The sequence below is a fragment of the Aptenodytes patagonicus genome, chromosome 6, assembly GCF_965638725.1.
Source record: "Aptenodytes patagonicus chromosome 6, bAptPat1.pri.cur, whole genome shotgun sequence".
NCBI lineage: Eukaryota > Metazoa > Chordata > Aves > Sphenisciformes > Spheniscidae > Aptenodytes > Aptenodytes patagonicus.
This window is the reverse complement of record NC_134954.1, coordinates 22,515,606-22,529,778: the sequence shown is the minus strand read 5'-3', so window position 1 is coordinate 22,529,778 and position 14,173 is coordinate 22,515,606. Positions and strand designations below refer to the sequence as shown.

The following is a 14,173-nucleotide window of genomic DNA, read 5'->3' as shown; positions in this document are numbered from 1 at the left end:
GTTTTGGTTTGGTGTGTTTTATTTTTTCTTTTTTTTTGTTTGCTTTGTTTTATTAATCTGTTGTTTATTTTTAAGCAGTACTGGCATTGTACTGCTGCTGGCTAGAGAGGAAGTAAACACATCCCAAATTTCTACGGCAGGCTCCTGTTTTTTGGGGGCTGTATTAGTCTTACCTAAAGCCATGACCTGCTATTTGAAATCCATCTGTTCACTTTCTGTTAATTTGTGTTCCAAGTGCAACATCTTGTGCTCTTTCAAGGTCCTTCCAAAGTGTGTTGACTTTTAATTCATTTTTATTTTATATTCTTTCTTTTCGGGAAGCAGGGGCAGCAGGGCAGCAAAAATGACTATGTTCTAATGTGACATAAATACAGGCATATAGTTTTTGGTTTTGTTACAGTATTTTTTTAATTGTAAGACCATCTCTCTGTTTAGAATGTCTGAAGAAACTTGTGAAGTGCAAAGAACAAAACCAAAGCCTGTGAGTCCGCTGGTAACTTCTGGTGTTTAGATTTCTCATAAAAGAAACTCTTACTATAAAGGAGCATTTGCACGAGGGGTATATGGAAAAAGTTGTCTGACTTGTAGTGATGGATTATAAAGACGATCAAAAATCTTCTTTGTAAGGTATGCAAATAGCTTAAGAAGTGACTGGCAAGATGGGTCCCTGAGTTTGAGGAAAGATTTACTTCTTTTTATTAAAAAAAAAAGTATAGATGGGTATTGACAGTGTGCCTTGTTGGCATTGATTGTGGGTAACAGGCTGGATAAGCTTAACTCAGTTAAGATATTAAATATAGATATTAGCTTTGTTCTGTGAACTGAGATCTATGGGGATTTAAAGAAAGAAAGAAAAAAAAGAATTAGTGATTTGTTTCTAAGGTTAGTATAGAAGATTTAAATTGTCACTGTAGAATATGCAATAATAGAATGCATATCTGTGTAATACAACCTTAACATGCAGGTAGTGTCTTACAATATGAATTTTGAGCAATGAGCGAAAGCCTGAAGGTTTTTTTTCGCAGAGATTAGTAGAAAGTTGTGTGCCGGCAAATAAGTTTTAATTACTGAGTAACTTAATAAACTTGTATAAGATTTTATCCTTTTGGGAAGAATGCAAGCACAGAATCTTAAAAAAAAAAAATATTACAAATAATTAATACAGACAAATTCTAGATTAACTTGTTTCATAGGTAGAGTGCCTTTAATTGGTAACTTTATTTTTATTTAATATTTAATGAGGAACTGGTTATTGTATCCCTAAGCACAATTTTCACGAGCATTTACTATTTTTTTTGTACAGTTTATAATGAATTTAGACAAAGATAGATCTGTTCAAATACAGTGTCATTTCAGTGTGTAGTGAGCTGTGTATTCTTGAAGTGTTTACAAAACATTATTACAGAACTTGTTTAATGTGCATAGATAGTTTAAAAAAAACAAAACAGGCTTGAGGTTTCCTTGTGTGCCTTTTTTCTTTTTTTTTTTTTTTTTATCAACAGACCGAGGGCCTGAAGGAATAGAGGAAGTGAATGGACACCAATGTATCCAAATATCTCATTTTGCCTAAAAGCAAGTGCCGGCAGATAAATGCCCATAAAGGGATTTCTTTCTTAAGCCCCATGGATTTTTTTTTTTGCAACTTTTTGTGTGAGTTAGAAATGAAAACCATTCATCTAGTGCCCCAAAGAACGGCCTTATTGAATGGAATAACAGTGTAATGTACCATTGAAGGCAGGATTGAAAGTGATTATCTTGTTAACTCTTGACAGTTACCGCCAGCTTGAAATAGAACTGGCAGGCTTGATTTGCAAATGAATTAGAGCTTTTTCATTTTGTGCCAGGATCATCTTTTTATATTCTGATATGACAGATGCTATGTTCCATGCTTTTGTTTCTCTTTAGTTTTATACTTGCAAATAAAAAACAAAAGATTATGATAGTAATTTTATTTGCATCTTTTCTCTAGGAGTTTATTCTTTGTCTAGAAGTTTTTAATCTTACATTTTTCAAAAATTTGTTTAAGAACAGTATTGTTTCTGCAGAATAAAATTTCATTAGGTTAAGTACAGTAGTAATTGGGTGAATGAGGAGGATTTAGCAGCTTTCAGAAAATGGAAAATTGATTGTACTCGAATTGTTTTAGTGCTTAGAACATTTAAATTTTCTCACTGACTTACACTTAAATTTAATATTCTTCAATTCTGAGTTGAGCGCAGCTGAGGAAAATCTAACATTTTAAATATTTATCCTAACAGTATGCTAATAGAAATACGTGTGTAATTAGTTTCAGACTTAATGCTGATAAACTGTGTTTACATTCTGCAGTCATCCAAACACAGATGGTAAGGTGTTAGGTATGATAATTATTGTGCACTCTTTATATGTTCCTCATTAACCTGTAACACTATTTACTAGTCCGGAGAGTTTTTACTATAGTTACGCTTACCAACATTAAAACTGGCTCTGCTTTGTTTAATATTCAATGCAGTGTTCTGTGCATTTACACTGCTGGGCTTTTTGCTACTTTTGTAATCTATTTTGTACTTTGGGCAAATTAGCAACACTTCCTACTACCACTAATGTCCATTACGGAAATGTTTTCATACACTTTCACCTACAGGATGTGTTTTAATTGAATATCTACTAAATAATATTACAGAAAAGGTAAAACAGGCCAAAGTTGTCTAATTTATTTAAGACTACCAAATAATCTGGTTAACAGACAGTGACATTCCAAAGCCTGAAGCTTAATTGCTTATGTTTGCTGGGAATGCAAACGTTGATTAACAAAGTTTTACTCTTTGTGAAGGGAACCCTGTGCACAGAACAGGAGGACAAAACCCCAAACAAAGCCAAGGGAAAAAGAACAACAGAAAACCACTCCACATATAAAAGCTCCAAGGACTTGCATGTTATGAGGTCCTTTGAATTGCCAGGTTTATCCAAGGAAAGGCTTGAACTGGTAACCAGGATAAAGAAATCTGTTTTGATAATTTATGAGATTTTTATATCTGACCTGAAGTCTTGGTAAAGCAGAATTGGGAGCTTTATGGGGTAGTTATTTTGGCTCTCATTTATCTGTGAAATACTTAAGGACAAAAAGGATTTTTTTGTAGGGTCTATTTAGAAATATTGTTTCTATCAACACTGTATTTTGGTGTTGTGTTCCCCCCCCCCCCCCCCCTTAGTTTCAGTATTTATTTCAGTTGCATAAAATCTTGAATTTTACTCTGTGAGCCAGGGTTATATATATATTTTTTTTTTTTCCCCCTCTTGAATATTTGATAAGGTCTCTTGGGTACTGATTTTTCTTCTCTCTAGGATAACATATTATGGAAATTGTTTCACCTTGTATCCTGTTTAAAGTCCCTGGTTTTAGCATGATTCAATTTAGCTTGCATTATATTCTACTGAGTTCTTCAGCAGTTCCAAGTTATTCCGTATGTGTTTGCGTGGGGGGGGGGGGGGTGACTTCTGTTTTTCTTCCTGCTTTTGATAAGTGACCTTCATATGATCTTCTTGAATCTTTATTACATTTAAATTAGTAATTGGCCAAACTTCTTACCATTTTTTCCCCCCGAGTGAAATAAATTCTTTGGTTGACTGGAGCAAGGGAACCGCTGAGCACAACACCACCAGCTTTGGAGTCTTTACACTTCAGGATCAGTTCCAGACCATTTGAACCTGATATTAAGTAAGAGCAAAACAACATTCCACACTTTTTCAAAAATATCATGGGTGCATTTTCTAGCAGTCAGAGTGAAGGATTCTCTAACCATTCTCTAACCCTCTCTGATGTTGGCATTGCACTGCTAAATTATGTTCACTGTTTTATTTCGTAGTCATTTTATTGGTTGCTTGGATCTTCCAATAATGAAGAAAACAGGGTTTTTAGATACGAGGAGCCACAACTCTTAGAGCCATTGCAACTGTCAAGGGATTCGCTTTAAGGTACAGGTAGTGCTGAGAATTTTTGTGTAACTTATGTAAGTAGTAGATGGCAAGGATTTTGATTTTCATTATTGGTAATATTGTTTGGGTATGTTATTTGGTTACTTTCAAAAAAACTCAAGTTTGTTTCCTTCATCTTTGTATAAGAGAGGCAGGAGGAAATAGCTTCCTTTTATGGTTTTCTCCTCTTGCCTTTTGTATACTCCCTTTGATGTAACTTCCACTTACGGCTACAAAAAATACAGCCCTACTTTTCAGGTTTTTTCTTTATAACCCAAATGATGTTAAGTAGTAGTGTTGAAGAGTAACACGTGTTTTTGTTCTGTTTCTGCACGTTATATGGTCTTTACCAGCAGTTCTGCCAGACCATTGGTGTGGTATTGGACCAGCTTATCATTGAAAGTCAGTAGGCATGAATTTACCTGTTCAGCCAGGAGAATCAGCACTGTCCTCTTAAAGATATCGAAGAAGAGGACAGGGATAGGGCTTAGATTTTTTTATGTAATCTTTGTTGTGACTTTCAAAGCCTACCGAAATAAGTATCTATGGTCTGAAGTCAGATTTGGAAACACCAGCCTATAATTTCACAGAAAACACAACAATACAAAACCTATAAAATTTAGTGGAATATGATGGGGGTATCCGTTTCTAAAAACTGCATCCAGGATTCTCTAACTCTGAAGCTGAAATTCAAGCCAGCTCAGGGAAGAACTTCAAATATGTAGTGCCTTCTGAACAGTTACCGTGCAAATGTAATAGTCGTGTGTACTTATTCTAGTTGTTGCCGATAGGGAGAAAATACTTTTTTCTATACTAGGCTTTTATTTTTCTGGAATTGAACAAACGCATGATCTGGCCATGGCTGTTTTACTCTCAATGTCTGGCATGTTCTGTGAGCTTAAGATTAGTCAGTGAAGCTATTCTAGAATATAAAATGGCTTAAAGGTTTGTGTAAATGCATCGCTAAACGGTGATAAGGTCACAAGTGCATCGTTCAGGCTACCCATCCAGATGTGATTAAACTGTGTGTGTATTAGTACACACAGTGCCTTATTCCAAAATGTGCATGTGAGAGAAAAGTTAGAAAAAAGTTAAAAACTTCAGTGGGAAAAAAAATTCCTTATTTTCCTCCTCCTCTAAAATTTGATACCTGTAACACCTTCAATCTGATTGTACAGACTTTTGAGGCTGAGGAAAGTATATCCAGCAAAGATCAAATATATAAAATAAGTAGTGAGGGAGCAGTTCTCTATATTGGGATATCCCAGGGTAGAATTAAATAGTGTGTAATCACATGGAAACCTGATTTTCTTCTTCCCAGGAGTATACAGGGCCCAGCTCTAGTCTGGGAAATCATAAGATATCGGCCTTTAAACTCACTGTTGGGTGAGACTATCTTGCCAGAGTTTTGGATGGGGGATTTCCACATTCTGAGAGAGAAAGGAAATTGTTACCAGCTATTGGTGGTGGCATTTGCTGGGATTTAGTCAGAAATTTGGAGTATTAACAATGCTTCTAGGTTGAGTAGACAAGGCTAGTGTAATAAATTCCTTATCTGAATCTGATTTAGATTAGTTTGATTTTTTTTTACAGTGCCTACTGACAAGCTAAACATCTCTTGGCAGATCAGCTTTGAGAAGACTATGAGTATCAGAAGCAGAAAATGATGAGGCAAAGGCCTCATTGAATTTGAGATGCCAATCTGCTAAAATAAAGATGATACACAAAAAGAAAGGTCTAGAAATAGCTGACTAGTCTACTTCTCCCATAGCTGTCATCTCCACTATAGTTGCATTTAGTAGGACTGTTCCTCACTTTGGCCGTGTTGGGTCAGCGTAGACTTCTCACTAACTGAAGAAGCTCAAGACAAGAGAGGCAGTGGCTATGATGTTTATGGCAGTAGTCTAACTCATCCTCTTCACCATACCCCTTGGTATAATTCCTAACATCTAAGGCATATTTTTTCTCAGCTCTATCTTCTCTCCCTTTATCTACCTTCAACGCAGAGCTTAGGGAGGTGGGAGAAGGGACTAGACCACCACTGAAGCTGGGTTTAGCTTGTATTGGCGAGTGTATAACATATTGTCACCTGCTGAAGTTCATAAAGCAGCTCTGAAGGCTTCTGAAGAGATTCAGCTGTTTATTTTCAGGTTGTTTATCAGTCCCTGCTTGTATTCTAGATAACATGCAAAAGAAAAATAGCGGATGTGTGTGCTACTCAGAGGAAGATCTGTAGGGAAGGCCATTAGATGACAGCAAGCAGTAGAAGCATGTTAACATGAGGATAAAGAACAGGAAAACATGAGGTTGTTCCAAGAACGTCTGTCACTATTAGGTTCCTCATCCAGGAGGAATAATGGAACAAAAAAGGGATTAATTTAAAATGATACTTGACAGATTATTGAAAGCATTACGTGATGTGCTTGTTGAATGATCCAAGAGATTTTTAAGAGAGAGGTCTATGAAAATTATTTGTAACCACTTGGTACAATGCTGCCTGATCAACAACACTAACACATTGGCATTCATGAAGAGTGGAGTTAAAAGGCCTTTATTTGAGAGTGTGATGCAGCCTGACCCGAAACACTGCGTTATGATCTTGTTCTTTGCAGCTTGTAGTTAATGTTGTGGAACTGGAGGGGATTGTGCCAAAGGCCTTGCTAATGATGAGATGATTTATTTATTCATTTGGCTTCTGAGGAGAAAAATCAGACATTGGGACTGTTTAGTGTGGAGTTCAGGCCACCGAGATGGTCAGGGGCTGGAGCACTTGACCTGAGAGGGGACCTGAGGGGACTGGGGGTGGTTCAGCCTGGAGAAGAGATGTCTTCGAGGGCACCTGACAGCAGCCACCCAGACTGATGAGGAGGGAGGTCACCAGGGAGAAGGGGCCAGGCTCTGAAGTGGCGTGTGGTAGGAGGAAAGATGCAACCAGCACAGATTGAAAAAAGAGGTGTTTGGACTAGATAGAAGGAAAGATGCTCCCAGGGAGGACATTTGATCAGCAAAGCAGGTTGCCCAGGGGGATTGTCCTTTCAAGACCAGGCTGGATAAAACTCTGAGCAGCCTGGTCTGGCCTCACAGTTGACCCTGCCTTGAGCAGGCGGTAGGACTGCAGACCTCCAGAGGCCCTTCAACCTGAATTATCCTGTAATATCCATAGATATAGATAATCCATAGAATTATTCTGGGGCCTATGGATTCTAACAAAAAAAACAGTGGCAAAGAAAATTTTAACTATGAATATAAAGGAAGTATTGAGAATGAGTTGATAACAACTTGAGAGGAACTAAGAATGTGAACTGAAGTGGTTTGTTTTCGTTTGGAAGAAATTTTTTAAAATTGCAGGATACTTCCAGTTCGATGCTACTGATCTGAACAGCAGCACAGATTAAACTTGTCTCTCATAATTGTTTGTCATTTTAAAGTATATAACAGAGACCTACTAACAAGCTCAATTGCCTATCTTAGTGATACGTAAAAATATCTCTGAGATTTCTTTGGTTTTAGGTAGCCTCACAGTAATGAAATAAGTCACTGGCATTGTGGTATGATGTTAAGACTGTAGCTTCTTGAGGGTGCTTTGCTCCAAAGTAGTGTATCTACATGTACCCAGTAATTTGTTTAGCTCTGTTGTGCAAAAACAAGTACTAGTTCTACAATTCCTGTGTGAAACTGCTATAAATGTATTTAAAAAGTAAATTATTAGTGAAATCTTGTATTATTTTAAAATAGCTGAAGTTCAGGTATTTTGAAGATACTGCATATTTTTCAGCTCCCTTGATTAATGGCTAGTTTTATATGGGAACCTACTTTTATGAACATGAATATATGTCTAGGTTAAAATCGGGATTTTTAGCAAGTGCTAGTGAATATTTTTATCTTATTTTAGTTTACTGGCAAAGGAACTAGCACTAATAAGTTAACATTACCTCAATTAGTTACCTACTCTATGGTTTTAAGTAATCTAAAAGCTGGCTACGCTTGCTTAATTGAATTCCTGGCTTGTTGTTACAGGTCCCTCATGACCATGATTCAGATTTAGCTCAGCTGAAATTTTTTCCCTTGGCACTACCAAAAGCTAACATTTGGATTAGCCTGAGTATTATGCTTACTGGTTTTAATGTATGATTTTAAAATATATGCACGTCAACTAGTATTTTACAGCACAATTTCTTGACTATATTGATGAAATACAATTCCAGAGCTTCTCTGATGGAAAAAAGAAAATCTCAAGAATAAAACCAAACTTGCCTAATGAACCAAAAAAATAAATGTGGTGCACTGGAGACGATTTGAAAGTCAAATATGTATCTTGTTGGGAACTGTGTGGTGTAAAAGTTGAGTAAAACATTATTTGATAATGATATAAAATTAATATAACTTTTTTTATGGTGTTCCTTTATAGGAGTATTATAATAGTGAATGTGCATAAAGCTGTTCTTGCCTTTTATTTGTAGAGTTTTACAGTATTAATGATTAAGGTATTCTGTAGACATCTAAGGTTATGTGTTAGACTGAGCTGTAGCAACAGGTCTGATTTTTGCATAACACAATATTTGAAATACAGTATTAATGGGAGTCTTATTTGTATAATCATTGTTTAACTAGAAAGATAAAATTATGCCATGGCTTCACTAGTTGTCATCGCTGATTGATGCATGGCAGCCTCCGGCTGGAAAGAGGTTTTCATTTTAAGTGACAGGTGCCACAAGGTTTATTTAGGACAACCTCAACCTTGTCCTGGTTAGTTTGATAATGTTTGCCTTATGTATGTTCAACCACTGCATTTCCTGCGTTAGAGCCTTGTGTTACACCAATATTACTATCTGTGCTGCCTCAACTACAAATTGGATGAACAGCCAGTGACACTTTTTCAATATTATTACATTAAACCAAGTGGATTTTGATTGATAACCTAATATTCAACTAATGCAAAACATCAATCATGGCAAGTATATTAATTATTTAATATTGCAGTCTAATTCAGAAATCGATGTGCTGCATGAGGGGAAGGGAAACTCACTGTTCCCAGAAGACTTAAGACAGGGAATGATTAAAAAAAAAAAACCAAACAAACCAAACCACCCTGCTGTACTCTTCAGTGTTAGTTCGATACAAATCTTTATTCATTTGCCAATAATCTCTTCGCATTTTCCACTTTAGGACCTTTTTTATCAGTTTTGAGACCGATAATTGAATTAAGTCTGCTTTCAGCACAGGGCAAAAGGAGTTGCACAAATATTGATGAAGTCATGACAGGGACAGCACAGGAGACAGACCACTAACAGGGCAGGTTTTATACCATTAGTTGGGAGGTCCTCGCATCAGCTGCTTGGATCCTGCTTCCAAAGTGATTAAATTCTTTAAGGCCATTTAGCACCTCAAAAATAGATGTGGGAGATGATTTCTATTTAAAATATTGTATGGACTTGAATAATCAATTCTTGTTTCAAAATACAAAATAATGGTGTAAGGAAGGTGCATCTTTTTCTCTTGCTTCATTCATGATATATTCAAACAGACCAAAAGTGCATAGCAGACTTTTTTGAAAGCTTTATGAAATTATAAATAAAAGCTTTCTGTAAAAAGTCTAAAATACAGTACAGCAAGTTTGTAAAATGTGTAATTGAATGTAGCCTTATTCAGTATCTAGAAAAATTTCATACATTTAGCCATTTTTGTGTGTAACTTCACATTATGCCTTACACAGCCTGTACTAAGTATTACAGAGAACGGAAGCCTCAGTCTCGCACGGTTTGCTGTCTTAGAGGAATATAGTTGGGGTTTTTGCACCTGTGGTTTGATATAGTTGAATAATTTGTTGAAAAATTAATATTATAAATATAAATACACACTACATTATATAGTTCAATAACTGATTACTTGAAACACTTGTGGGGTGGTTTCTCCTTGTTTGCCATGGTTGCAGCCCATCTTCCTCAAAAGGCACAGTGACATTTTTGGAAGCAGGTAGAATCTGGGGTCAGTGAAAGCAGAAACCAGCCTCCTTGTTTAGTGGCTTGGGATTTGGGGATTTTTTTAAATTGGTTTTGCTTCGGTTTTCTTTCAGGTTATCTTTTTTACATAGCAGGATGTGTTAAGGATTAATTTTCACTCTGAATTCTCTTTGCTTTTCAATGTTCATGCTTTGGTAGTTTGGTCCATTTTTTTGCAGCTGTCTTTACGTGACATTACTTCTCATTTTTGTATCTGTACATTGTATTTTTTCAGCTGTCAGGAGTCAAATGCAAAGTTTCACTATGGCTGCCACGACCTAGTTAGTTGATATAAGATTCGTTTATTCTATCATCTTTGTAAATGGTCACAGAATTTTATTATTGAAGTAATGACAAAGAAGAACCATGAGCCACTGAATGTGGCTTTGATACATAGCATTATGCACTGTCTTGTTTTATTAATTCCAATATGAATAGTGGGATAATTATATTAATGTTGGTTTTTAAACGAGCGTCCTGTTGCATTGCTACAGTTTATAGCAATTTCAGGGCAGGTAAAATTTGAGGTTTTAAATAATTCTGTAGTTACGCGTTAGGATAATTGATGCTTTTTAGGTACTGTAATGGTTAACATATTAAAAGTAAAAATTTTATATACTCAAGAAATTACATGGTTTTGACATTTGAGTTAAACATAAATCGTTGTAGACAAGGGTTTAGCAACTATTTAGAACTTTTGTTCTTCTGTTACAGGGACTCTGGAAACATCAAAGCTGGATTCGAACATCTGGTAAGTTTTAATTTTCTCTTGAACATTTGCATCATCTTTGATATCTGCATTCCAAATGAACACTTTTGAATGAGCTTTGAATACCTTGAATTGAGAAAGTCAGCCATTTCCCAGAGGGTCAGCTTACTGTTATTATGTGAAGGCCCTTACATTTTCATTTATCTTACCATTTCAAGGGAATTTTAATTTTTTTAAATTACTTTTTTTGATGTAAAGATGAAATAAAATGGACTACAATCCTTGGATTGATGATTGCCTTAATTATAAACAAAAATTGTTTGGTGTTGGATTTTTGGCATATCCTGATCTGAAAACAACAAACTTGTGATAAAAAAAAAAGACACACACAATCAAATATTGCATGCATAAATATGGTATGTTTTAGTAATTTGAAGTCTTTGAAAGAAGTGCACAGCTTTGTTTTTTCTCTTGTCTTTGCTTTATGAATAATGTATTGACTTAAATTCCGTTCAGTGCTGCAGTATAAAATAATAATTGAGATGCAAAATATTTTTGGTTTAAGTAAACATATTCAAACCACAAGTGATGGCAAGACATACTTAGCATTAAAAACTAAGCGGTTGATCAAAACTGGAAAAAATACAATATTGTCACAAGTCTGAAGCTCATTGAGCCTAGAATGTTAGTATCGGCAATCATCAGAACATTAAGTAGTTCATATAAACAGATTATTAAATCCCATTAATTCAAAATATTCACTATTAATGGCAGTATATCTCAGTACATCATGAGAAGTGTTTAAATTCATATTTAATTTTTTCACATAAGATCTAAATAATATATATTGTTCTGTACTGCTATTAAAATAAAATCTTATCACAATGTATTGCATGAGCATTTGAAAAAATTGCTTTTCTGTTGTTGCGTCGCATTTTGGGAATCACTTGGGAAATATGATTTGTAGGAGCTTGTGTACCAATATCTTCTTGGAGTAGCAGCGGGATGAAAAGGATGTATATTCTGGCACAGTTGTCAACAGTTTCCCCTTTATAATGGTGGCATATTAAATGTTCCATTGCAACTAGTATTTTGCATCTGTAAATGGAATAAATAGCTGAGTGTTATGAATAGTTCTTAGAGCAGTTTGAAAATTTATCTTGTTTGCTAGTTTCATTGGTATCTTGCATGCTAGTTGAATCTCTTAAATAAATTTTTAAAATGTTTCATTCCTCTGCTGGTGTCAGGTAGTTGTAATCTGATGGGTTCAGAGAATTTTTCTAATGCATTATAAAGATGCTGTAGTCTTGACAGATGACCATGACTGGTACTTTTTCTAAATTGGGAGTGCTGCAGTAGCTGGAGCTGCAGGTCTGATTTATAATGTCACCTCAAACCAGCAGGTGCAGAAGGAAGAGGCTCTATGGGTTTTGAGTAGCCTGGGGTGGGGGGGTGGACCAGGAATAGTGTTCACTGATGTTCAGGGTTTCTCTGGGATTTGGGGGAAAATGTACTGGAAAGATTCTCTGCAGAGTAATGATGCCTTAAGTTCTTTACAAGGTAACTCATTATATGTTTGAATAAAATTTTGTCTTCATTAAACACATTAGCTGCTTTGTATTTCTGCGAAAAAGCTGTCAAAAACCTCCAGGCTTGAGACTTTTTTTCCTTTTCCCTGTGATCTTAGAAAATCTGTCCTGGGAATGGGTGCTTGAGGAAATTAACTGTTTCCCAAGACACCCACAGATGGGAGTAATCGTGCTGGAAACTGTTTTATATCTCAATATTATGTCAGACAAGTTCACAAAGACCTTTTGGAATCCAATAAACTATAGAGATATTCCTCAGAAGAATTAAGCCACATGATTGCTCTGGTTCTACTACTTTAAATTACTGCATCTCCAAATACTTGTAAAGAAGTTTTTTTTTCCCCCCTATGAAAAAAGAAGAATCTTTATATTGGTTGGGTAATCTATTATGTAATCCCTTCTGTAAAAAAAGGGTGGTTTACAATTTGTGATATAATCCTTACGGGGTCTGTATGTTCCCATATTTTACTGCTTACCCTTGTTTAAGTAGCTTCTGCCATCCTGGTATCTAGCATATAGCTACACACAGGAGTGAAATAAAGTAGTATAACAACTGCTGTTCAAAAACTTGGTAAATATTTTATGAACTGTTATTTGGAAATACTTCCAGTTTAAAAACAGATGCTTTCATAAACAAAAATATTTTCTTTGTGGGTTGGAGAACTTCCCAGCAGGTCCATGTGCTTGTTTCTCAGAGTCAGAGCTGGCCCTCCTGGAGGAGCTGGGCTGGTTGCTGCTGCTGGGAGGACGGGCTGTCTAGTGTGTTTGGCTAATGTGCAAGGGGGTCACAGCCGTACTCCCTCCTGACCACCAATCGCTACATCTGCTCAGAAGCATATTTTATTTTTAGCTAGTTAAGAAAAGAAACTGCGAAGTTGTAAGCATAGGGGAATCAGTCTTTTATTCCAAAAATTTTGGTGGTTATTTGCTGAATTATACTTAGCTAATTCCTTTTCAGGGTAACAAATTTTAACAAACTGTAGAAACCTTGGAATAGATGATTATATATCTGCAACTCTGAATAGGTCCTGTTCTCTATTAATAGCTCTACTAAAAAAGAACCATGGAGCCGCACGTGTGGTTTACTCATTAGAGATACCTTATTTGTGTCTTTTGTATAACATTACAAAGCAATAACCTGCTTGTCCTTGTGGTCAAGCAGCAGAGTCTGTCCATTTTAAATGATGAAGAGCAACCTGTCATTAATAGCTTGTTTAGCCCATCAGCGGTTTGTAAGAATATAGTTATTGTCTGCCAAGAATGCAGGCGCTCCCCATGTTGTGTGTTAATCAATAACCCCCAGCAGGTGCGGACGAAGCTCTTGCGAAGCTGACTATCACAGTGCTTGTGCATAGCTCTGCCAGGGAAGCTGCTGGAGTTCACTACACTTTTAGTTGCATCATGTGTCATAGGTAGTGTATATCAAGGTCACTAATTCATAAGTAATATTGGTTAACTCCATCTGGCAGCTCTTTGGTTTTTTTGAGAGATCTTTGGTAGAAAAATTTGCATAAATGATCAACTCCCCCCCACCCCCCCAAAAAAAAAAAAAAAGAAAAAACGACCAACAAAAAACCAAAACTCCAACCAAAAAAAGCCCCTCCTTTACCCAGGAAGTGTTAATACTTATTTACTAGGTATCACTATTTTTTTTTTTTTCTTGGAGCTTGATTTCAGTGGCCGACCTCTCACTGATTTTCCCTGGCTTAGTTTCAGACTTCTGGTGATTACAGCTCAGTGGTCCTAGTATAGCTACTGGACAGCAATGTCTAATAGAATTGTTGGCTTTCTAATGAGCTATAAAACCAAGCAGCCAATTATTTTTGTTCACAAACAATTAATTAACACTCTTAATATGAGTAATTATGTTTATCTTGGTATCCTGGCAAAATTCCATGCTAGTCAATTATATTCTGCAAGCT

General features: G+C 36.0%; 1 protein-coding gene across 1 annotated transcript in view; it reads left to right on the top strand.

Annotated features, from left to right (window-relative positions):
• The window catches only part of RSRC1 (arginine and serine rich coiled-coil 1), a 179,267-nt gene that overhangs the window by 66,610 nt on the left and 98,484 nt on the right, over positions 1-14,173 (top strand). The window contains exon 5 of the mRNA XM_076341466.1: positions 10,668-10,704. Coding sequence (XP_076197581.1) covers positions 10,668-10,704 — 37 coding nt within the window. The remainder of the gene's footprint in view (positions 1-10,667; positions 10,705-14,173) is intronic.